This window comes from Pleurodeles waltl, chromosome 9 (assembly GCF_031143425.1).
Source record: "Pleurodeles waltl isolate 20211129_DDA chromosome 9, aPleWal1.hap1.20221129, whole genome shotgun sequence".
NCBI classification, from domain to species: Eukaryota; Metazoa; Chordata; class Amphibia; order Caudata; family Salamandridae; genus Pleurodeles; species Pleurodeles waltl.
The window spans coordinates 308,958,904-308,984,034 of NC_090448.1; the positions used below are offsets into that span (position 1 = coordinate 308,958,904).

General features: G+C 45.5%; 1 protein-coding gene across 11 annotated transcripts in view; it reads right to left on the reverse strand.

The window, feature by feature from the left end:
- DCAF1 (DDB1 and CUL4 associated factor 1) overlaps positions 1–25,131 on the reverse strand; it is a 709,202-nt gene that overhangs the window by 457,238 nt on the left and 226,833 nt on the right. For all 11 annotated transcript variants that reach the window (XM_069206794.1, XM_069206793.1, XM_069206790.1 and 8 more), the window contains one exon: positions 14,249–14,458. In XM_069206794.1, the coding sequence (XP_069062895.1) occupies positions 14,249–14,458 (210 nt within the window). The remainder of the gene's footprint in view (positions 1–14,248; positions 14,459–25,131) is intronic.

Genomic DNA, 25,131 nt, shown 5'->3' on the forward strand with positions numbered 1-25,131 from the left:
GTTCCTGACACTGAACAAAACTACTTTGTGTGCCAATATGCTCCTTGTGGAAGAGCAGAATGCGATCACTCACAGTAAAGCCAGCCGAAAGAGAGAGAAATAGAAGTTAAATAAAAACAAAATGTCTTTGTTAACACCAGACCTAATTAGGGACCAAGACCCACATGTAGGTAGCTTTTTGCATGTCGCAAACAGCGACTTTTGCTGTTTGCGACGTGCAAAAAGCACATTGCAATGCACAAACCCAGTTTTGTGATTCGGTAACCTGGTTACCGAATCGCAAAACGAGTTTGCGACTCGCAATTAGGAAGGGGTGTTCCCTTCCTAATTGCGACTCGCAGTGCAATGTAGGATTGTTTTGTGACCGCGAACGCGGGCGCAAACCAATCGCAGTTTGCACCCATTTCAAATGGGTGCTAACACTTTCGCTAAAGGGAAGGGGTCCCCATGGGACCCCTTACCCCTTGTGAATGTCACTGTAAACATTTTTTCAGAGCAGGCAGTGGTCCTGTGGACCACTGCCTGCTCTGAAAAAATGAAACAAAAACGTTTCATTTTTCGTTTTTGTAATGCATCTCGTTTTCCTTTAAGGAAAACGGACTGCATTACACAAAACAAAAAAAACTGCTTTATTGAAAAGCAGTCACAGACATGGTGGTCTGCGGTCTCCAGCAGGCCACCATCCCTGTGAGGCCCGCCATTCGCAAGGGGGTCGCAAATTGTGACCCACCTCATGATTATTCATGAGGTGGGCATTTGCAAAGCCCTTGCGAATCACAGATGGTGTCAGGGACACCATCCTACATTTGGATTTGCGACTCGCAAATTGCGAGTCGCAAATCTGAACCTACCGACATGTGGCCCCAAATTCTTAAAGAAAGTCACAAAAGTGCACCCATGTTATATGTCGTACCCCTATAAAATATTTGTGAACTGTATTTTAGCATGGGTAAATACGATGTGTAGATATGCTCATGTGAAAATCTATTGAGCATTTGCAAGTTCATTTTCCCTCCAGCCACTTTCTTCCCAACCCTGGAAGAAGTTCTAATTCTGCCATTGTCAGGAGTAAATGTCCAACCTTTCTTATTATGGGAAAATATTAGAGAGAAGCTGGTGAAAATCTTTAAAACATGCAGGTTAGTAGGTTTGCAGACTCAAAGACATTCCAGCCCTGGAACTATTGCTTACTGCTTCCTCCAGCCCCAGTATGCAGATCTGCAGAAAGGTGGCAAAATAAGGAAATTGCTACAGTAGGGATTGAAACTGCAAGAATTCAAGCCCTACTAAGGTAGTAGCCCTGGCATAATCAGAGAGGCTATTATCAGAGCTCTTACATAATGAGATTGCTGCCATAATTTGTCGCCACACTACATGGCACCAAAGGGACAAGTAGATCTTTTTACAGGACAAGTAGATTTGAGAAGCAACCTGTCCCCTGGACAAGTAGATATTTTAATAAATTCCACACCCCTGAGCAGGTTTGGATGCATCTTACTATCCATCTGGCAATACCTTGTTTTGAAATTGGATTTCCTGTGTGAGGTTTTTGGAAGGCAATAAATAGTTGTTTTGTCTTCCTAATTTCTTTTGTCCTGTCAATGTAGTACATTAGCGCTCTCTTGATGTCTAATGTATATAGTGCTCTTTCAGCTATTGAATCTGGCTGTGGGAAGAACACTGGCAATTCCACTGTTTGGTTTAAGTGGAACGGTGAGATAACCTTTGGTAAGAATTTTGGATTTGTTCTTAGAACGACCTTATTTTTGTGTATTTGAATAAATGGTTCTTGTATGGTAAACGCCTGTATTTCACTTACTCTTCTTAGAGATGTAATGGCAATGAGAAATGCAACTTTCCACGTTAAGTATTGCATTTCACAAGAATGCATGGGTTCGAAAGGTGGACCCATGAGCCTTGTTAAGACAATGTTGAGGTTCCATGAAGGAACAGGTGGTGTCCTTGGTGGTATAATTCTCTTTAGGCCCTCCATAAACGCTTTAATGACAGGTATTCTAAATAGGGAAGTTGAATGAGTAATCTGCAGGTAAGCAGATATTGCTGCGAGATGTATTTTTATGGAAGAGAAAGCTAGATTTGATTTTTGTAAATGTAGTAAATATCCTACTACATCTTTCGGAGATGCATGCAATGGTTGAATTTGATTATTATGACAGTAACAAACAAATCTTTTCCATTTACTTGCATAGCAGTGTCTAGTGGAAGGTTTTCTAGCTTGTTTTATGACCTCCATACACTCTTGAGTGAGGCCTAAGTGTCCAAATTCTAGGATTTCAGGAGCCAAATTGCTAGATTCAGCAATGCAGGGTTTGGATGCCTGATTTGTTGTTTGTGTTGTGTCAACAGATCTGGCCTGTTGGGTAGTTTGACATGAGGTACTACTGACAGGTCTAGTAGTGTCGTATACCAAGGTTGTCTTGCCCATGTTGGTGCTATTAGTATGAGTTTGAGTTTGTTTTGACTCAATCTGTTTACTAGATATGGAAGGAGAGGGAGAAAAGCGTACGCAAATATCCCTGACCAATTCATCCATACAGCATTGCCTTGTGATTGCCGGTGTGGGTACCTGGATGCGAAGTTTTGGCATTTTGCGTTTTCTTTTGTTGCAAATAGATCTATTTGAGGTGTCCCCCAAATTTGGAAGTAAGTGATTAGGATTTGGGGGTGAATTTCCCATTCGTGGACCTGTTGGTGATCCCGAGAGAGATTGTCTGCTAGCTGGTTCTGGATCCCTGGAATAAACTGTGCTATTAGGCGAATGTGGTTGTGAATTGCCCAATGCCATATTTTTTGTGTTAGGAGACACAACTGTGTCGAATGTGTCCCCCCCTGTTTGTTTAAATAATATATTGTCGTCATGTTGTCTGTCTTGACAAGAATGTATTTGTGGGTTATCATGGGTTGGAATGCTTTCAACGCTAGAAATACTGCTAACAGTTCTAGGTGATTTATATGAAACTTTCTTTGATGTACGTCCCATTGTCCTTGGATGCTGTGTTGATTGAGGTGTGCTCCCCAGCCTGTCATGGAAGCATCTGTTGTTATCACGTATTGTGGCACTGGGTCTTGGAAAGGCCGCCCTTTGTTTAAATTTGTACTGTTCCACCATAGAAGCGAGATGTATGTTTGGCGGTCTATCAACACCAGATCTAGAAGTTGACCCTGTGCATGTGACCATTGTGATGCTAGGCACTGTTGTAAGGGCCGCATGTGCAATCTTGCGTTTGGGACAATGGCTATGCATGAGGACATCATGCCTAGGAGTTTTAATACCATCTTTGCATGTATCTTTTGTGTTGGATACATGGCTTGTATCACTTTGTGAAAATTTTGAACCCTTTGTGGACTTGGAGTGGCTATCCCTTCTGTTGTGTTGATTGTCGCTCCTAAGTATTGCTGTATTTGACACGGCAAAAGGTGTGACTTTGCATAGTTGATGGAGAAACCCAGCTTGTAAAGGGTTTGTATAACATAATCTGTGTGGTGTGAACACTTTGTTAGCGAGTTGGTCTTGATTAACCAATCGTCTAGGTACGGGAACACGTGTATTTGCTGCCTCCTGATATGTGCAGCTACTACTGCTAGACATTATGTAAAGACTCTTGGCGCTGTTGTTATTCCGAATGGCAACACTTTGAATTGGTAATGTATTCCTTTGAATACGAACCTTAGGTATTTCCTGTGCGAGGGATGTATCGGTATATGGAAATACACGTCTTTTAGATCTAACGTTGTCATGTAGTCTTGCTGTTTCAGCAGTGGTATTACGTCTTGTAACGTGACCATGTGAAAGTGGTCTGATTTGATGTAGGTGTTTAGTGTTCCGAGATCTAATATTGGTCTCAGACTTTTGTCCTTTTTTGGTATTCGAAAGTACAGTGAGTAAACTCCTGTGTTCTTTTGTGGACTTGGTACTAATTCTATTGCGTCTTTTTGCAGTAATGCTTGAACTTCTAGTCCTAGAAGGTCTATATGCTGTTTTGACATATTGTGTGTTTTCGGTGGGACGTTTGGAGGGAGTTGGAGAAATTCTATGCAATAACCATGTTGGATAATTGCTAAGACCCAAGTGTCTGTTGTTATTTCCTCCCAAGATTTGTAGAACTGGCTTAGTCTTCCTTCCCCCCACTGGTGTTGTGTGAAGGGGTTGTGTGACTTTTGAGTCACTGTTTATTTTGAGGGGTTTTGGGACCTTGAAATTTTCCCCTGTTTCTTGGGAATTGGCCCCCTCTGTATTGGCCCCGAAAGCCTCCCCTTCGATATTGTCCCTGGTAGGTAGGTGGTCTGGTTTGTGAGGTGCTGGTTTCTGTGGCTTGACCTCGAAACCCTCCTCTGAAAGTTGTTTTGCGAAATGTGCCTCTGCCCTGCGGGGTATAGAGTGCGCCCATGGCTTTGGCTGTGTCGGTGTCCTTCTTTAATTTTTCAATTGCAGTGTCCACTTCCGGCCCAAACAATTGCTGTTCATTAAACGGCATATTGAGCACTGTCTGTTGTATCTCAGGTTTGAAGCCAGATGTGCGCAGCCATGCGTGCCTCCTTATCGTCACAGCAGTATTTATTGTTCTTGCAGCTGTATCTGCTGCATCCATAGAAGAACGAATCTGGTTGATGGAGATAGTTTGTCCCTCTTCAACCACTTGTTGTGCTCGTTTCTGGAATTCTTTGGGGAGGTGCTCGATGAAATTCTGCATCTTGTCCCAATGGGCCCTGTCGCATCGCGCTAGGAGTGCTTGCGAGTTGGCGATGCGCCACTGATATGCAGCTTGTGCTGCAACCCTTTTCCCAGCTGCATCAAACTTGCGGCTCTCCTTGTCCGGAGGTGGTGCGTCGCCTGATGTATGCGAGTTGGCTCTTTTACGAGCTGCTACTACGACTACTGAATCTGGTGTCAGTTGTGATGTAATTAAAGCAGGGTCTGTGGGCGGTGCCTTGTATTTTTTTCTCCACCCTTGGAGTTATTGCTCTGCTTTTAACTGGCTCCTTAAAAATCTGTTTAGCGTGCCTTAGCATTCCCGGGAGCATAGGAAGGCTTTGATAATGGCTATGGGTGGAGGACAGGGTGTTAAAGAGGAAGTCATCCTCGATAGGCTCCGAATGTAGCGATACATTATGAAATTGGGCTGCCCTAGCTACCACCTGTGCATATGCTGTACTGTCCTCAGGTGGTGAGGGTTTAGTTGGGTACGCCTCTGGGCTATTGTCAGATACCGGAGCGTCATAGAGGTCCCATGCATCCTGATCATCTTGGCTCATGGTGGTATGAGCTGGTGATTGTGGTGGAGTTTGTGCCGGTGATACATGAGTTGACGGTGGTGGAGAGGGTGGTGGAGTTACCTTCTTTACCACCTTTGCTTGTGGTGGCTTGTCTTGTTGCTGGAAGTCAAGTTTCCTTTTCCTTCTGATTGGGGGAAGAGTGCTGATCTTCCCTGTACCACTTTGGATAAAGATCCGCTTTTGCGTGTGATCTACTTCTGTTGTTTGTAATTCCTCCTCAAATCTGTGTCTTTTTAGTTGAGAGGACAGTGATTGTTCCTCTGAGTAGGAACTGGTTTTTGGTTCGGTTGCCGGGTGTTTTGGCACCGAAACCGTGTCTTTAGTTTTTTTCGGCTCCGACGAGATCTTTCTTTTTTTTCGGTGTCGTGCCCTCTCGGTGCCGACCATCCTCGGTGCCGCTGTCTCTGTGCTGAGCAGCTTCGGTGCCGCTGTCTCGGTGTCGACCCTTTTCTGCACCACTCTCTCGGTCCCGAGATTGCTGCGTGCCTGTGTCTCGACCTGAGTCGGACGACTTCGGCACCAGCTCGCCCTTTTTCGGTGCCGATGGACGGTCACCTACTTTATGGGTTAAGCCATGGCCTGTTGGCAGTGGCGTCCCCTGGGCTTTCTCTGTTTTTTCGTGTGATCTTTGTTTCGACGTCTTACTCACGGTTGGTTGTTCTTCGACGTCGAACTCTTCGGAGTCTGAATCGGGGATGGAGAATGTTTCTTCTTCCTCCTCCTCGAACCTTTGTTGTCCTGTTGGCGTGGACGCCATCTGCAACTTCCTGGCTCTTCGGTCTCTGAGCGTTTTTCTCGACCGAAAAGCGCGAAAGGCTTCACAAGTCTCATCCTTGTGCTCGGGGGACAGGCACAAGTTACAGACCAAATGTTGGTCTGTATAAGGATATTTACTGTGGCATTTAGGACAGAATCGGAACGGGGTCCGTTCCATCAGTCTCGATGTTGCACGCGGTCGGGCCGACCAGGCCCCGACGGGGGATCGAAAATACCACGAAGGGCTACCGGAGCTCTTTAAGGTTCGGTGTCGATTTGCCCTAACTATCCCGATACCGAACGAAACAATACCGACAAATTTTTCCGAGATTCTGACTAACTTTCCGACCCGAAACACGGAGCGAAAAGGAACACGTCCGAACCCGATGGCGGAAAAAAAACAATCTAAGATGGAGTCGACGCCCATGCGCAATGGAACCGAAGTGGGAGGAGTCCCTCGGTCTCGTGACTCGAAAAGACTTCTTCGAAGAAAAACAACTTGTAACACTCCGAGCCCAACACCAGACGGTGGACTATGCACAGCATGTGTATCTGCAGCTACACATGCCACCGAACACTTTTTTTTCATAGCACGTCTGCACATCGGAAGAGGGCATTGCGCAACTCCGTATCGATGTCATCCACCAGATGAGACGGCAGCGGAGTCCATATAACTCCTGTAGGGAGCTGGCTTGCTAAACGGTGCACTAAAAAGTAGTAAACCTTGCAGAGAGTCCAGTGGATCCCCAATTGGTTTGCAAAGGCAAATTTAGATAGGACTAATGCTCTATTTTCTGGTAGTCTAGGCAAGAAGTTAGGTTTATCAGAGGGTACTCCTAGGCATTTGTTGAACTCACAGACGCAATAAATGGCAAACACTAAAAGAATAAATCCGAGACCAATTTAGAAAAACAATACTTCTGTTTTTATATACTTTAAACCCAAGAACTTCATCATAGGGTAAGTATGTTTTCAAGCATAAATACTTTTTAGTTTAAAAAATCGACAGTGCAATTTCAGACCGTTTCAATGTTAACATATGGAGGAAAACAATGTTCAGCAAATACACAGTTAACAACGACTTAAGAGGTCAATCTCAGAATCAAGGTAAGTACTGAGCACTCATCAGAACCACACCAGCAGGTCACTCCGGGCAACAATGGTGCGGCCGGGTTCATGGGTCTGAGCAAGGCATCGGTTGCCCATTGGCTTTCAATGGAAATTGGTCTATGGGAAACGGGTTGCAGGCTCTGGCTAGGAAGCCAGTCGGGGACAACAAACATGTAGGTCACAAACGTGGGGTGCACGGGGACGTAGTTGCAGCTTTGGTCCTCTTCTCCGGGGCCCAGGGGCAACGGAGGCAGGGGTACCTTTAGGCATCGGGTTTCTCCATCCGGAAGCACTCGCGGTCAGGGGGTCCTGTGTGCTGAGGCTGCAGGCATTGGAGGATCCAGAAGGGGTGAAACCAGGGTGGATTCCAACTCAGGGGAGCCAGGGGACATCATTGGCACCAGTGACCCACCTCAGATTGGGTCGTGGGCTGCAGGTCCAGTGGTTGCTTGAGGTGTTGAGGTTTCTCCCACCACAAGGCCGCAGGAGAGGGGGCTGCGTGCAGAGACTATTGGGAACCTGGGTGAGTCCAAGAGGGGTGAAATCTGGGTGTACAAAGACTCTGGACAGCTGAGGAACCTTGTTGGCACCACTGCTTTGCTTCACCTCAAGTCGTGGACGCTGCGTGCTGTGGCCACTTCAGGTGTCAGGTCTTTGCTGTTCTGAGGGCTGCAGAGTCCTTTCTTGAGATTTTTTTGAAGAGCAGATCCACTGCTCACAGGAGTCTTGAGTCTTTGTGGAAGGGTTTCTGGAGGCTCAGCTGCAGCACAAGTCGTCTTTTTAGGCAGAGTCCGTTATGGTCAGCAGTGTGGCTGGTGGGGCTACTTCTTTTCCTCTTTTGCAGGTGCGACTCCTTTGTATCCTTTTCTTCATAGGTCATTAGGGTCTGAGTTCTAGGGTGCAACGTAAAAACTCAATTTAGGGGCGTTACCAGGTGGCCAGGTGGTAGCCAATGGGCTGACCACCTTTAGGATGACTACACTCTTTTTATGACCGCTTCCACTGGGAAGTGGGCATTACCCTAGTGCCCTAATTGCTTCCAAACAAAGATGGAGGAATTTAAAAGGTGGTGTCCACTTCAGCTCATCCACCCTAGGGGTGGGACTGGCATGAATTGGGCACACCTCATAATCTGCCTAATTTTCCCACCTGTTCTGCTGCCAAAAGTGGGGTCAGGTCAGGGGGGTGGGTCCTCTCTGCCATCTGGAGAGACCTGGGTCACATTACACAGGAGGCTAGGCCTTTGAAGCTCCCTGCCCTAGAATGTCCATTCTGCCTGGGAGAGGTGTTAACACCCCTGCCCAGTGAAGGCTTTTGTCTCTGGCCCTCAAGAGTGCTAGCTCTCACCTTGGAGGGGGTGGGCAGAGATATGTCTGAGGTGGCTGAACTGGTCAGGACCAGTCAGTCAACACACCAGTGGCTGGTAGGTTTTCAGGGGGCTCCTTTAAGGTGACCTCTGGGAATCAGTGAAGGTTTATTAATCTGAGATGTTTGATAACAAACATCCCTAAAATCAAAGAAGCCTTCATGTACTTACTATGTCTAAGTATGGACAGAGGCATATAGCAGGGGCATAACTGCTCATGCACATATACCCCAAAACGTGTCGGGATGTACCCTTACTTAGGGGTGACTTACACCCGACACATGCAGTGGTAGAGGTCATGGCACACAGGGCTGTGTGACAGGTCGTGTTTTCAATTTTGACCTGCACCAACACACTCAGTCTGCAATGGCAGCGCTGTGTGGGTGGGTGAGGGGTCCCTGGGAATGGCACAACTGGTGCTGCAGCCCTCGGAGGCATTCCTTAGTACTCCCCAAAAATTTCAGACCTCCTCCGCTGCTTTAAGACCTAATGGCGGAACAAATCTGAAGATGGCTTCCACGCACAGCCACATTCGAAGTGCCGTCTGATGTCACATCGGGGATGGACATACTACCAAATGGTGATCGATGATGCCGAAAACAATTCCATAGCCAACCACTAGATGGTGAAATAATGCACAGCATGTGAATCCAGAAAAGGATTCATGCTGCAAAACAAGATTTACAGGCCTGTTTACAGAAAGGGAGCACTCAGAAGGATACTGTAGGATACTTGGTTAAGGGAAGGAACCAACCCAGAAGTGTTGTAAAGACTCTTGTTATAGTAACAAGACTGCTGGATTTGGGTAACAGCAACCACCTGGCGCGTGGCACTGAGCCTGTTCCTGCGCCATGTGACAACTGTCTGCGTAACCCTTCCAGCCAGCTAGCAGCACCTCACCAGTACCCAAGAGTAAAAAATGATTTGTGGCAGTCCTTAGCATGTCATCTGGATATCTCAGGGAAATCGTAGTGGACCAGATTTGACCACTTTCACTCAGTCACATAGGTCTCACACATACAAAGGCAAAACAGAAGCAGGACCAGGTTCAAAAAGGTTTACTGAATCAACTGCATTCTAGGCAAAAAGGCATGTATTGATATTATAAGGATAATAAAATAAAAGCAAGGCAGTGACAAGAAAAGTGAAACATAGGAAAACTCCCCACATAATGTCACAACAATGGTTCTAGAATCCCTACCTGCACTACAAAGGTTCTCTACAAGAGCATGACAGTGTAAGCCCTAATATGCCCATCTGGACCATCAGGAGAACCTCATCCCCTCATACTTGTTGTTGAAGCTAGTCCAGTGTCTGGTGGACACCTATGGTGTTGCACCTTATACTGGGTCCAGGCAAACCCTATACTAAAAAAAATGTTATGTGAACGGGTGGCCCCCACCAGAGTGTATGGAGTAGTTAGACAAGCACTGGGAGAGAGTTGAACCCCAAAAGGTAAGTACCTAGAAGATCCCCAGCAGCCGGGTGTGGAGGGGTAAGTTACCTGGTTTTCCCATAGGCTAACATGGGGTTGTTGCAGTTGGGAGAATGCAGAGGGAGGACGGACCAGTGGAACCTTAGGGCACATTCCGGGTGAAGAGGTCCTGCAAAAGAGGGGGGACAGAGTCCAGTCCGCGCAGGAGTGTCCAGGTGGGGCAGGAGTAATGCCCACCGTTTTGTAGCTGAAGATCCAGGTCAACAGTGATGGCTGAAGTCCAGCTCCAGGGTCCAGGAGCTGCTGAGGAGTACCTGAAGTCACCTACGAGCTGTCCCTCGCCCGTCGCAGGATTGCAGATGGGTCAGTGGTCAGGATGGTCACCAACAAGCAAATGTAAGAGAAGCTGTTGGACGTTTTGCAGAGCTGTGGAGAACAAGCAAGCTCCTGGATACTCGACCCTTGAAGGGGAGTCCAGGCTGACCCCCAGAAGACAGGAGAGTCAGCAGAAGCAGTCGGAGCACCAACAAGCAGCCCACTGGCAGCAGGCACAGTATGTCACAGTGAGGCCCAGACCCACGATGCTGGAGCAGAAGAAAGGAGACTGTCCTGGTAGAGTGCTGGGGGCCGGGGCTACTTGGAGCCTTAAGATCCCTCAGAGCAGGAGTCAACAAGCCTTGGTTGGTGCAACAGTTGCAGTGCACACAGATTCTGTCCCAGCTGCAGAAGCAAGGGCTTACAGTCTTTCACATTGGACAGAAGGCATAGATGACCCATGGGATCCCTCAGAACCACCACCTGTGTTGGAGTATCTTCGTAGATCCAGAGGACAGAAAGGCTCCCCAGCCTGAAGACGTTGCCTTAGGTCCTTGTGGCTGCAGGGAAGTGACTCCTTTACTCCAAGGGAAAATCCTTTTTGCTTCTTTGGTGCAGCTGAAGTCTTGCCGACTCCAGAGGATGCACAGTTGTGGAAATGTTGCAGATTGCTGACAGGAGCTGCGGAAACAATGTTGCAAGATGAAGTATTTTCAGGCGTTGCAGTCTTGTTTGTTTCCTGTGTTGCCCAGCAGTGGTTCTGGAGGCCAGGAGCAGAAGATGTCTTTGCAGAGAGGTCTTGGTAGAGTCTTGCATGACGAAGATGGGGACCCACCCGCAAGGGAGTCCCTAAATAACCCAAAAAGTGGGTTTGGTCACTTTTTGTAGTAACCACCTACCAGGAGGGGTCTCTGACGTCAGCTACCTGGCCTACCCAGTCAGATGCTGCCAGGGGCCTCTGCCCTTCTTGGTTTCAAGATGGCAGAACCAAGTGGCCACCTGGAGGAGGTCTGGGCACTGCTTATATACCATAAACAAGCTAGAGAGGAGAATTCTAGAAACTCTTCCCTCCCATACAATGAGTTGTTGTTCAGTCACTGGCTGTATCATGTCAGTGTTGAAAAGAACACACTAGAGGATGGCCAAGTCTCACAGTGTTTTTCCAAGACCGAGCTGTTCTGTGCCTTACCGTAAACATTCTCAGCTTGGTACATCTTATCATCTGTGTCTGGCGGGCTGCCCACAGACCCTGGAAGACTAGTAGGAGCAGAACTGGGGGATCATCTAAGGCAGTGATTACCAACCATGGTCTGGGGGCCACTGGAGGTGTCGGCGAAACCTCCTGAGGGGGTCCGTGACTGCTTTGAAAATAAACTAATATTAACAGATTAATCGAGCGTATTAAATAAAGTGGCTACATGTACAAATGTACATTTTCAAACATATTGTGTATGTCAAGGAATTTGAAATTGGAGGCTAAAAATTAGTAACTTCAGATTAATTCATGGGAGCAGTGCAGGTGAATCAAACAGAATGCAGAGTAGACGATCTATGGCTTCAATTGAATTTAGAAAAGCTCCGACCTTCCTATTATTATTTATTTTATTTGTTTGCAAATTAAATGAAAAATGTTACCATTTGTGTATCCCTTTGATGGAATGCTTGTTTCTGTATTTTTTGATGTTCAAATCATCACCACTGTTTAGGCCTGGGGCCCCGACTTCCAGCACTGATTCAGTGGGGGAGGTTCCTGGTTTCCAAAAATGATTCAGAGAGTGTCCACGGGGTCCAGTAATGATAAAGTGGGGGTCCACAGAAGTCAAAAGGTTGGTAAATACTGCTCTAAGGAAGGCCAGAGTGCATGGAATCATGCCATCAATACTGGAATCAGTATTGGGTATGATTCCGACATGTTTGATACCAAACATGCCTAGGTTCTGAGTTACATGTATGTAGCTGGACCACAGTTAGTGACCAGTGACCCGTACATAGCTAAAATGGCTTCTCCGCTCTTACGAAGTAGAGGGAACTGGAACTGGAGTTCGTAAGGGCACCTCTGCTTAGGCAGGGGTGCCCACACACAGCGACCTGCACCTGCCCTTTGGGCTGGAAAGGCCTACTATAGGGGTGACTTACAGTGTCCAAGTGCAGTGACCACTATACAAGGCAAGCCGTATTTCTACAGTGAAAGGGAGCATGCACCTTTTCAAACAGGCTGCTAATGGCAGGCCTGCAGACAGTTTGCTTGGGCTCCCCTGGGTGCCATAATACATGCTTCAGCCCATGGGGGGCCCCTGGTGTACCAATGCCCTGGGTACCATATACCAGGAACTTAAAGGGGTACGCCAGAATGCCAATTGTGGGGTATAACAAGTACCAAGACAACCAAATTTAGAGGAGAGACCACAATCACTGGGGTCCTGATTAGCAGGATCCCACTGAAAACAGTGTAAGCACAATGACATCTGGCAAAAAGTGGGGGCAACCATCTCAGACAGAGGGAATTGTCCTACACCTGTGATTGTAGGTAAATAAGAGATTGGGTAGTCTATTGCAAATTCTCCTACATGGAGGGAGAGACTGCGTCAGGTCTCAGCAGAAACTTGCAAAGGCGATGTGCAGTGTACAATAGCAACTGTCTGCAATTCCCCTCTGTCTTGTAGGGGGCAGTGAGATGTTTTATAATACAACAGCTGCTGTTCTGAGAAAACTGTCCTGTCTTGACAACACATATGTCTGTGTATGAGTTGGGGACATAATGAACGCTTTGTACCGGAAATAATTTGTAACTTATCACGTATAATCTTGAATGAAGCACAGAATTAAAAAGCTGTGCAAACCAAAGAATAACAGAAGTCTGCGTAAAAGGACAAGCTGATAAAATAATAAAAACATAATAAAATAAGGCTTATGCTCGGTCCCGTGACTCGAAAGACTTCTTCGAAGAAAAACAACTTGTAACACTCCGACCCAACACCAGATGGCGAGCTATGCAGAACATGTGTATCTACAGCGACAGATGCCATCGAACTGAAAGGGTACAAGCTGCAGGCCTAGATTAAAATAACGTGCCTTAGTAATAACTAAAGTAACCTAAAGATAACAGCCTAAAACAATTACAGTCAGCAAATGGAAAGCAAGAAAATGTGGATTACAAACAACAAAGACGATGGTAAGCTACAGGCAGAATGCATTCCTAGGTCAGCCTTGTGGATGATCCCACAACGTCTTTAGCAAACCAGACGTCTGGTAAGCTACGACCTAAAAAGACTTTAAAAAAATACTTTATAATATTCCCGACCCCACACTAGATGGCAGTGGAGTGCACATCATGTGAATAGTTGTAGATAAATGCTGAAAACCTATCAATTACACAACACATTATTTGGAGAATCAGAGATGTCCGATTCCAAACCTGCAACATCCAAAAAATCACTGTAGGGCAGAGTCCAACTGAGTTGTCAAATCAGTTCAAATTGTTTGCAAAATGGAAATGGATGAGATGATCTCTTTGAAACACAGCAAGGTAATCTTTAAGGACTGATATATGTAATTGAAAGGCCTTCTTCTTTTCCTTACATAATGCAGCATGCTGCAGTGAACAAGAATGCTGCCCTATTTAGGAGCCTTGTGGGCAAGATGTACTTGATTGCATGTACACATCCCTTCACTCTGTAAAATGGTGGTCCACCAAGTATTTCAACAACCACGTAGCAAAGGGTCAATATAAGACGAATACCTTACCTCTGTCCATTTAACGCTGCATTTCTATCTCAAAAATATATATCCACTAAACCTGCTTAGCAAGAATTCAAGAATAAAAGAATTTCTTTCATCTTCTCCCTATGTAGTAAAGCCGTCATATGATTGACATAACTAATCTCCACGTGATAAAGTGATTGAGTCAACATGCTTGTCTCACTGGTTCAATCTTGCACAATGCCTTTGAATGGAGTAACTCCCTCACTTACCTTATATGGTGGCTGTGCATGTATGAGAATGCCTCCCTCTGTTCGCTGCAAAGACTGCTTAACCTGCTCCACTTTGATGGCCAGGTGTGCTTCAAAGTATCGACGCAGTGCCATACATGTATGTTTACCAGTCTGTCGGCTTGCAAATATCTCATCATCACTCAGCAGAGCTCCTTGGTCTTCGAGATTAAGGATTTCCAGGGTGCTGATCTGAAATTGAGGGAAGAGTACAAGCAGTAAATCATATATCAAATAGAGCTCACGTTTTGTATGATTAGGGTATCATTACAGATCACCGGCTTGCAGAGCAGTCACTTAAACTGAGCAGGATGCCTACATATCAGAAATGTTGCGCCTTCTAAGAAATTATTTCACAAGAAGTTCATACATGTTGGAAATGGCCCTTTCTGCACAGTCATCCCAGGACTTTTTGCCTTCCTCCTTTTTTTTTAATGACCTATTTTTGCTAGCCTTTAAGAATCTGTGCACTTTACCACTGCTGACAAGTGCTTAAGCTCAGGTGCTTTGTCCTTCAAAACATGTTAACATTGGCTTCTCCACAATTGGCATATTCTATTTACCTATAAGTTCCTGGTAACGTGCACCATATGTAACCAGGGCCTGTAAAAGAAATGCTACTAATGGGCCTGCAGCACTGATTGTGCCACCCACCACAGTAGCTTTCCAAACATGACTGGGGCCTTCAACTACAGAGCCTGTGTGTGCAGTTTTAAACTATCATTTCGACCTGGCAAATGCACCCGCTTGCCAAGTCCAAACCTTCTTTTTTATTACACGTAGGTCACCCCTAAGGTGGGCCCCAATTACCCCAAAGGGCAGGGTGCAGTGTACATAAAAGGTTGGGCATGTCCAGACAGTGAAAAACTCCTAAATGTGTTTCTCACTATTGCAAGGCCTATCTCTCCCATAGAATAGCATTGGGGTTGCCTTAAAACTTCTTTTAAGGATAGCTTCCCAATGAGGCGAGAGAAAATGGAGTTTGGTGTCCCTGAACTCACAATTTAAAATCACAACTTACGGGGAAGTTCGATTTTAGATTGTAGGTCTGAAAATGCCACTTTTAGAAAGCTGGCATTTCCTTACTTTAACCACCCTGTGATTCTGCCTGTCCCTGAATACACATCTGGTGTAGATGACAGCTGGGCTATGTGCATTCCTACTAGACTGGCAAACACATTGGGGAACTTGGGTGCGGCATAGTAATGGCCCATCACCAGGCTGATGGGTCTTCCTGGACTAGGTGGGAGGGAGGAGCTGACACTTGCCTATGAATAGGGCTCTGCCTCTCAAAACACAAAGGGCTAAATACCCCACTGTGCAGTGTCTGGAGCCGGGAAGGGCAAGGAAGGGACCCTGGGGACATCAAAGGAAGGTCTGAAAGTTTCCCCAACCTTCAAGAACCTGCGCACCAAAGTATAGAAGCCGGACCCCGAACCCCACCAAGTTAGTAAACCTCAGGGTCCTGGGGAGATTCTGTCACTACAAGGAGCTGTGATGCCAGGAGGGGATGCCACTGGACCAATTGCTGGGCTGGCCTGCTACGCACTGTCGACTGTGCTGCAAGGAGGGACTGCCACTTATCATCTGCTTTGTTTTGTTGGCCTGCTGCACCTTGACCATTTACCAGGAGGGACTGCACTGGTGACTTGCGTCCTGTGTGTTGGACTGCTGCACTAATCGCCAGATGACCGCTAGGGATTTAAGGACAGTAACAGCGCTGTAGCACGGACCAAAGAGACCACCAAGACACCCAGTGACCGCTGCCTCAGGCCACCAGGTGCCATCTGCGACGTGATCAACTTATGCGCCAAAGCGCAACCAACAAGAATCACAGAGACCCCCCCGGCAGTGGGCCGCTGGGTGCCATCTGTACCACAAATTCACAAAGAGCTGTAGCCCAAACCCTAGTGCAGTCCAAAAACCCTGACTAGAGCATCCATCCACTGAACCCAAACCTCCCTCTTGGGCAGTGAGATGCTGTGTGCCCTCCTCAACAAAGCACTGAAGCGCTAATTGGCTGCCTGACCTTGCCCCTGGCTCTGGCCACAAAGATGCGGGACCTGCAGCGCAGATCCCCGAAGTCCCGAGCTGTAGCACTCACCATCCCCTCTGGTTCACCAGAAGGCTCCAGGAACCTGCGCACAGCCCCCTTCGACACTACAGATGGCTGGGGACTCCAGGAGCACACTGCATCTACATCATTTTCAAGTGCCGGACAGGGCACTCAATCGCTGTAACCGTGGACTGCATGGCCCCCGCTGCTCGCCTCTGCATCCACGACACCCGACTATTCACCAGAGCACAGCCCGGGTGAGGAGGCATTACTGCATTACTACTAAGAGGGAGCACCGCACCTTTCTTTCACTAACCCTCTCCACAAGGGAAACACCGTAATCCTGCTAAAGGGAGCACCATACTTTTCTTTGTCCCTTCACAACAAACCACCTTAACGCATGGGGCAAACAGGATCGTCCCCGGCCCCCAGGGGTGGTGCACATCAACTCTGCCCACCATAATGTGGACCTAAGAGGTCCTGAGGATTGCCGTGACGCTTCCCACAAGGATACTATAATTACCCTAAGAGAAGCGCATACGTTTCTGAACTCAACACAGCAATACGTGAATGAATAACCCTGCATTTCAAAGCACTCGTGTAACTAATAGGAATATCTTTTGATCTACTTATTGGACGTTTGTCGTTTCGGTCTTGCTTTATACAGATAAATAGTCTCTATTATTTTAACCTGGTGTTGAGTCTTTTTGTGGTGTCTTTCATCGTGTTAATGTAGTTAAGTGAGACATTACAGATGTTCTTAACCTGATTGAAACTATAAATTCCACAGTGTGTGTTGATGCCCTGATCACACTTGATGTTGAGGCTTTATACACAAACATCCCCCAAGTGGCTACACTGGAGGTAGTTGAATCATCCCTCTTATCTACTAGTTCAGAATTCACAACACCTGTCCATTTTATCATGCACTGTGCTAGTTTGGCTATGACTCGTAACTTTTTCCGGTTTGAGGATAAACTTTTCCATCAAATCCGCGGAACCTCGATGGGTAGTACTTTTGCCCCTAGCTTAGCATGTTTGTACATGTACGACTTTGAGAAACGTTTCATCCTACCTGAGTCCAACCCCTTCTCCGCCAATATCAAGTTGTGGCGCCGCTATATAGACGACATCCTTGTCATTTGGCATGGCCCTATTGATGTAGTAGATGCGTTCTCGGCTTGGGTAAATAGTCTAGACCCCTTCCTCAACTTCACTTCCTCTGTATCTACTACAGAGATCCCCTTCCTAGATTTATTAATCAGCATAGAGGAGGGTCGATTGAGTACCCGCACCTTTCACAAAACTACTGATCGGAACAGCCTATTATTATACGAGTCACCATCCTAAAGCACTGAGAGAGAATTTACCCTTTGGACAGTTTTTACGTCTCAGACGAAACTGTAGTGATGTACGACTATTTAACACTCAAGCCTCTGAACTACAGGCTAAACTACATGACCGCCATTACCCTGAGAGAGTCATCAAAACAGCTAACAAACGAGCTAAGTATAGTAATAGGGACTCATTATTACAACTTAACCCTAAATCTACGGATAACAAACTTACCTGTGTATCGACATTTACTCCATTTTCTAACACAGTTAAGAAGATAATCAATAAAAGATGGCCGGTCCTCTGCAGTGGGGGCGAAAATATTCCCAAGCCTGTGTTTGCATTTAAAAGGACCGCAAACATAAAAGACATGCTGGTACACACCCGACCCAGACCCACCACCACCTCAAACAGACAGAAATCTTTATGGGATCTCCCCCCAGTTAAAGGTCATTTTCCATGTGGGAATTGCAACGTCTGCGCTCTCACTATACGCACAGACATCTTAAAGTTAGAGCCATTTTTAACATGGCATCTGATGAAACATACTAACTGCAACACCCGCAATTGTGTTTACCTTATCACCTGTCCATGCAATCTTAGATACGTAGGGATGACCACACGACCTGTAAAGATTAGGGTAAATGAACACCGTAGTAACATTCGGTGTGGACGTACTACTACCAAACTTAGTATACATTTTATTGAACTTAACCACACACCAGACGACATCCGATGGGTGGTATTACAGACTTGCGACACACCAGGTACCCGACCGTTATTTGAGCTTGAACAACGCTGGGTATATAGACTCCATACCCACCAACAGGGACTAAACGATGACATTCCCTGGTTCCACCTTTCCAAATAGGAACCAACTTGGCTTTCTGTTTTTTGTTTTTTATTTATTTTATATATATACTTCTCTGCCCTTCTTACAACCACTTTTAGAAGGTCTTGCCTGTTGGTCATCTTCTTTTTACTCCTATTGGATAAGATTTGAATTAGACTCTCTGGACTAATGATATTAGTACGACTAATCTGATCTACAACTGTTTTTTGGCATCTCCTGATAGTCGTAACCAAACTATTTCCAATCCCTACATCACTTTAAGATGGCCGCCGCACATAGAGTGCTCTCATCGCGTCCCGATTTTAAAGTCCTTCTTCGATTTCCGTAGAGGCCTGCCAGTGACGAGAACGTTACTTGGCAACTGATTCCCTAATTAATGGACACGCGCTCTACGCGCGTATTATTTATACCAGCAGCCTTCCGTTCCGCATACGTTCGGGAACGCGACCCCCGGGTAGGTGCTGCAGACAAAACCGGTAACCGCGCAAGTAAGTGCACCACTCTACTTTTCTTGCAGAAACTTTACCACGGCATCTTTTTCGAACGTTATGATGTTTCCAGGCCAGGGACCCCATGCTCTATACCTAACGATACGGCCGCAGTCTTACAGATTGCACTCCTTCGGTCCTAGTCTTTGTTTTTCTTCAAATTTACTACGGTGTGTTATATAAAGGCATGATCATTCCTGGGCCACGACATACCCCCATATCTTTATCCCTCTAATGTGCCACTTTACTTTTGACCTTTGACACATCTCTCAGTGTGTTTTTAGGATGAAGTATCTCTTTACTCAACGAAACTGGCTACATGCCCTACAATATACGTGATTTTGGGGAGATTTATGAACATTCACACAGAATTGATGACTGTTTTTTCTCTGTTTCTTGCTGATTCTATGATGTATGTGTATTAGACTTAAAGTGAGTCATATGTAAATACGACTTTTGAATTCCACCTTATTGTCAGTCCTACATTTTCCCAACTTGGTTGGCTTATCTCTAACCATTTGTACCTCGGACTTTTATGACGAGTATATAACTATAATATGATGCCCCCCCTTTTTTCCTTTTTTGGCACATGTTCTCTTACCATCAGATTTACTGTGTACCGGGTGATGGGCCAGCGATATCCCATGAAGCCTATTCTCTAAATTGAGATGGTAAGCAACTTTATATGTTACCAGCATGGTGTGCCTACAACCACTTGATCACTGAGTGTTGCACTATTTTGTCACTCCCCTTTTTCTGCATTAACCTGTACTCGTCGCCCTTGAATACTGGTGAAGCGATGATATACTGAGCTAATTTTAGCCCTCTTTTTTGTTTCCCATACTTAGGGCGACTGATAGGAAAGGAAACCCAGTCTGCTTTAGTCCTGTTAAGTGACTGATGACGTCTTGACTGTGAACGTTAGTCAACAGAAGTATAAGTATTCTGTTTTTGGTTTTTTCTTGTGGAGAAAATCTATAATTAAATTAGGTCCTGAAGAAGCGTCACGGGATCCTGTTGGAACAGCAACGACGCGAAACATGTCGACCGCATATTGAGGAGTGTCGGACCTTTTCCGTCCTCCTCAATTTCTTTGATTGATCTTGTGTGGGTGTTCAAGCATTGTCTTTAGTTTCACTCCCTTGATTTCTTTTTAATCTTGACCATTTCCCAACAGCAAATAAACTATTAGGTGAGGGATCTGAGACAATTTTATTATTCTCTTTTTTCATACATTTTCTCCTCTCTCGGACCCATATTTTGGCTCCGTGGCATCATCGAGTATATTCAAAAAGATCTCCGGCAAAGAGCCCCCCCTAGGGGGGTGCCCGTCAGACATTGCAGCGCCGGTCTGACGAGGAGCTGTCCTATGATGAAGCATGACACCAGATTTGGTGTGTGAGGACCATTGCTCCTGATTAACAGGACTCTTTCTCTTTCTCCTCTCCTTTCGATTTCGGAACAGTGTACCATATCATATTAGTACTGGATTGGGAGGACGTACACTGGACCGACCAATCCTCCTCTTACCCCCCTTTTTTTCGAAGTATTTAGCACAGCGGGTTCGCTGTGGGGTTGTTTATTTGCTAATTTCTCTGAGATCATTAATATGGATAATTTTCAAGGTCTCAGCTTTGACGATGACATCGTGTCTGCTATTCTGCAGACTCCCTCCATTTTGGTTAATGATGGTGCAGGACCTTCTGGTCCCACCAAAGAAGAATGGGATAAACTGTCTTCACTCAAACGTGACCTGGTCAAAACAGTCCTGCATGGGACTATTATGACCGAATACTTGAGAGCTAATATAGCTCCAAATGGACTACTGGTATCAAATATGCCCAGGATCTTCCTACAAGACCTTGCCTTTAGGAAGGACTGGGCTCAGATAGCATGGAAATGCACCCGGGACTGGCTAGTCCTTATTATCAATACATCTAGACGACTAGCAGAGTCTATAGCGATTCAGATCACTTTCATAGAGAATACACTCAAAACCTCAATCTCTATAGCAGCATTTAAGAGCCGATTAGCAGAAATCAACACTGATCTTAACGAAACCAAAGAGTTCTTGACTCAACAGAAGATCACCAAGTTACAAAAAGATATCAACAGGTTTAATAGAGAGAAGATCTACCCATACATTAGAGATGATTACACGATGGAGACCCCATCTGTCTCATCAGATGACTCCTCCACCTCTGGTAGGAAACCCCGTAAATATAGCCACAGCTCATCCTCTGATGGATGGAGCACGGATGATGACAGACCCCCAACCTTATTTTAATTATCCACAATATCATCCTGGTCATCCAATGACATGGCAACAACCTTTCCCTTTTTACCAACCCCGTCCAATGCCACCTTATATGCCTTTTTTAGGCCGAGGCAGGGGCAGAGGAAGAGGAAGACGAGTCCACTGGTCTCAGGAGGAACCACAGATGGTCATGAGGAGCCAGGGCAAAACCCCCTCAACAAAGACCTAGTGGTTAATTTGTCCTCCAGACTCCTCTCCCCTGATGAAACCAAGGTATTAAACAAAGGACTGGGGTATGTCCCCACTCCAAAGGACGACTCTTTTCGTTTACAATGCGAAATGTCTCGGTTCTTCAGGAAAATACGCCTCCAATTTTTCTTTAAAGACAAACATACTGTCGATTCTCCATTAGACTCGGGCCTCAAAAAGCCTTCCCAATTCATACCTCCACTCTCCACCATGCCTTGCGAGGTTCAGGCTTTCGAGAAATCAGTCACTTCTGACATCGAAAACCTACGACCACAACATAGATTTACTAACCTGTCCAGAATCGAGAATGAGGCACTCCGAGCTCTAGCAGCTGATTCCAATATTACTATTAAACCAGCTGACAAAGGAGGCGCCATTGTTGTGATGAATACTGAAGATTACAGACAGGAATGTCTTCGCCTTCTCGGCGACTCTACCTATTATGCCCTTGTTGATCAGGATCCAACGGGACCGTTGCAAACTGAGATACGTGGGATGATAGAGGAAGCCGTTAACAACGCTTGGATATCCCAAAAGGAAGCAGAATTTTTGGATACAGAGGACCCTCGTATCCCTTATTTCTACTGCCTCCCCAAAATTCACAAGGGCATTTCTCCTCCACCAGGACGCCCTATAGTCTCAGGGATTGGGTCCATCCTTGAACCACTTTCGATATTTTGTGACCATTTCCTACGACCTCTTGTACAACAATCAACCACTTACCTGAGAGACACTACAGATGTTCTTAACCTGATTGAAACTATAAATTCCACAGTGTGTGTTGATGCCCTGATCACACTTGATGTTGAGGCTTTATACACAAACATCCCCCAAGTGGCTACACTGGAGGTAGTTGAATCATCCCTCTTATCTACTAGTTCAGAATTCACAACACCTGTCCATTTTATCATGCACTGTGCTAGTTTGGCTATGACTCATAACTTTTTCCGGTTTGAGGATAAACTTTTCCATCAAATCCGCGGAACCTCGATGGGTAGTACTTTTGCCCCTAGCTTAGCATGTTTGTACATGTACGACTTTGAGAAACGTTTCATCCTACCTGAGTCCAACCCCTTCTCCGCCAATATCAAGTTGTGGCGCCGCTATATAGACGACATCCTTGTCATTTGGCATGGCCCTATTGATGTAGTAGATGCGTTCTCGGCTTGGGTAAATAGTCTAGACCCCTTCCTCAACTTCACTTCCTCTGTATCTACTACAGAGATCCCCTTCCTAGATTTATTAATCAGCATAGAGGAGGGTCGATTGAGTACCCGCACCTTTCACAAAACTACTGATCGGAACAGCCTATTATTATACGAGAGTCACCATCCTAAAGCACTGAGAGAGAATTTACCCTTTGGACAGTTTTTACGTCTCAGACGAAACTGTAGTGATGTACGACTATTTAACACTCAAGCCTCTGAACTACATGCTAAACTACATGACCGCCATTACCCTGAGAGAGTCATCAAAACAGCTTACAAACGAGCTAAGTATAGTAATAGGGACTCATTATTACAACTTAACCCTAAATCTACGGATAACAAACTTACCTGTGTATCGACATTTACTCCATTTTCTAACACAGTTAAGAAGATAATCAATAAAAGATGGCAGGTCCTCTGCAGTGGGGGCGAAAATATTCCCAAGCCTGTGTTTGCATTTAAAAGGACCGCAAACATAAAAGACATGCTGGTACACACCCGACCCAGACCCACCACCACCTCAAACAGACAGAAATCTTTATGGGATCTCCCCCCAGTTAAAGGTCATTTTCCATGTGGGAATTGCAACGTCTGCGCTCTCACTATACGCACAGACATCTTAAAGTTAGAGCCATTTTTAACATGGCATCTGATGAAACATACTAACTGCAACACCCGCAATTGTGTTTACCTTATCACCTGTCCATGCAATCTTAGATACGTAGGGATGACCACACGACCTGTAAAGATTAGGGTAAATGAACACCGTAGTAACATTCGGTGTGGACGTACTACTACCAAACTTAGTATACATTTTATTGAACTTAACCACACACCAGACGACATCCGATGGGTGGTATTACAGACTTGCGACACACCAGGTACCCGACCGTTATTTGAGCTTGAACAACGCTGGGTATATAGACTCCATACCCACCAACAGGGACTAAACGATGACATTCCCTGGTTCCACCTTTCCAAATAGGAACCAACTTGGCTTTCTGTTTTTTGTTTTTTATTTATTTTATATATATACTTCTCTGCCCTTCTTACAACCACTTTTAGAAGGTCTTGCCTGTTGGTCATCTTCTTTTTACTCCTATTGGATAAGATTTGAATTAGACTCTCTGGACTAATGATATTAGTACGACTAATCTGATCTACAACTGTTTTTTGGCATCTCCTGATAGTCGTAACCAAACTATTTCCAATCCCTACATCACTTTAAGATGGCCGCCGCACATAGAGTGCTCTCATCGCGTCCCGATTTTAAAGTCCTTCTTCGATTTCCGTAGAGGCCTGCCAGTGACGAGAACGTTACTTGGCAACTGATTCCCTAATTAATGGACACGCGCTCTACGCGCGTATTATTTATACCAGCAGCCTTCCGTTCCGCATACGTTCGGGAACGCGACCCCCGGGTAGGTGCTGCAGACAAAACCGGTAACCGCGCAAGTAAGTGCACCACTCTACTTTTCTTGCAGAAACTTTACCACGGCATCTTTTTCGAACGTTATGATGTTTCCAGGCCAGGGACCCCATGCTCTATACCTAACGATACGGCCGCAGTCTTACAGATTGCACTCCTTCGGTCCTAGTCTTTGTTTTTCTTCAAATTTACTACGGTGTGTTATATAAAGGTATGATCATTCCTGGGCCACGACATACCCCCATATCTTTATCCCTCTAATGTGCCACTTTACTTTTGACCTTTGACACATCTCTCAGTGTGTTTTTAGGATGAAGTATCTCTTTACTCAACGAAACTGGCTACATGCCCTACAATATACGTGATTTTGGGGAGATTTATGAACATTCACACAGAATTGATGACTGTTTTTTCTCTGTTTCTTGCTGATTCTATGATGTATGTGTATTAGACTTAAAGTGAGTCATATGTAAATACGACTTTTGAATTCCACCTTATTGTCAGTCCTACATTTTCCCAACTTGGTTGGCTTATCTCTAACCATTTGTACCTCGGACTTTTATGACGAGTATATAACTATAATATGATGCCCCCCCTTTTTTCCTTTTTTGGCACATGTTCTCTTACCATCAGATTTACTGTGTACCGGGTGATGGGCCAGCGATATCCCATGAAGCCTATTCTCTAAATTGAGATGGTAAGCAACTTTATATGTTACCAGCATGGTGTGCCTACAACCACTTGATCACTGAGTGTTGCACTATTTTGTCACTCCCCTTTTTCTGCATTAACCTGTACTCGTCGCCCTTGAATACTGGTGAAGCGATGATATACTGAGCTAATTTTAGCCCTCTTTTTTGTTTCCCATACTTAGGGCGACTGATAGGAAAGGAAACCCAGTCTGCTTTAGTCCTGTTAAGTGACTGATGACGTCTTGACTGTGAACGTTAGTCAACAGAAGTATAAGTATTCTGTTTTTGGTTTTTTCTT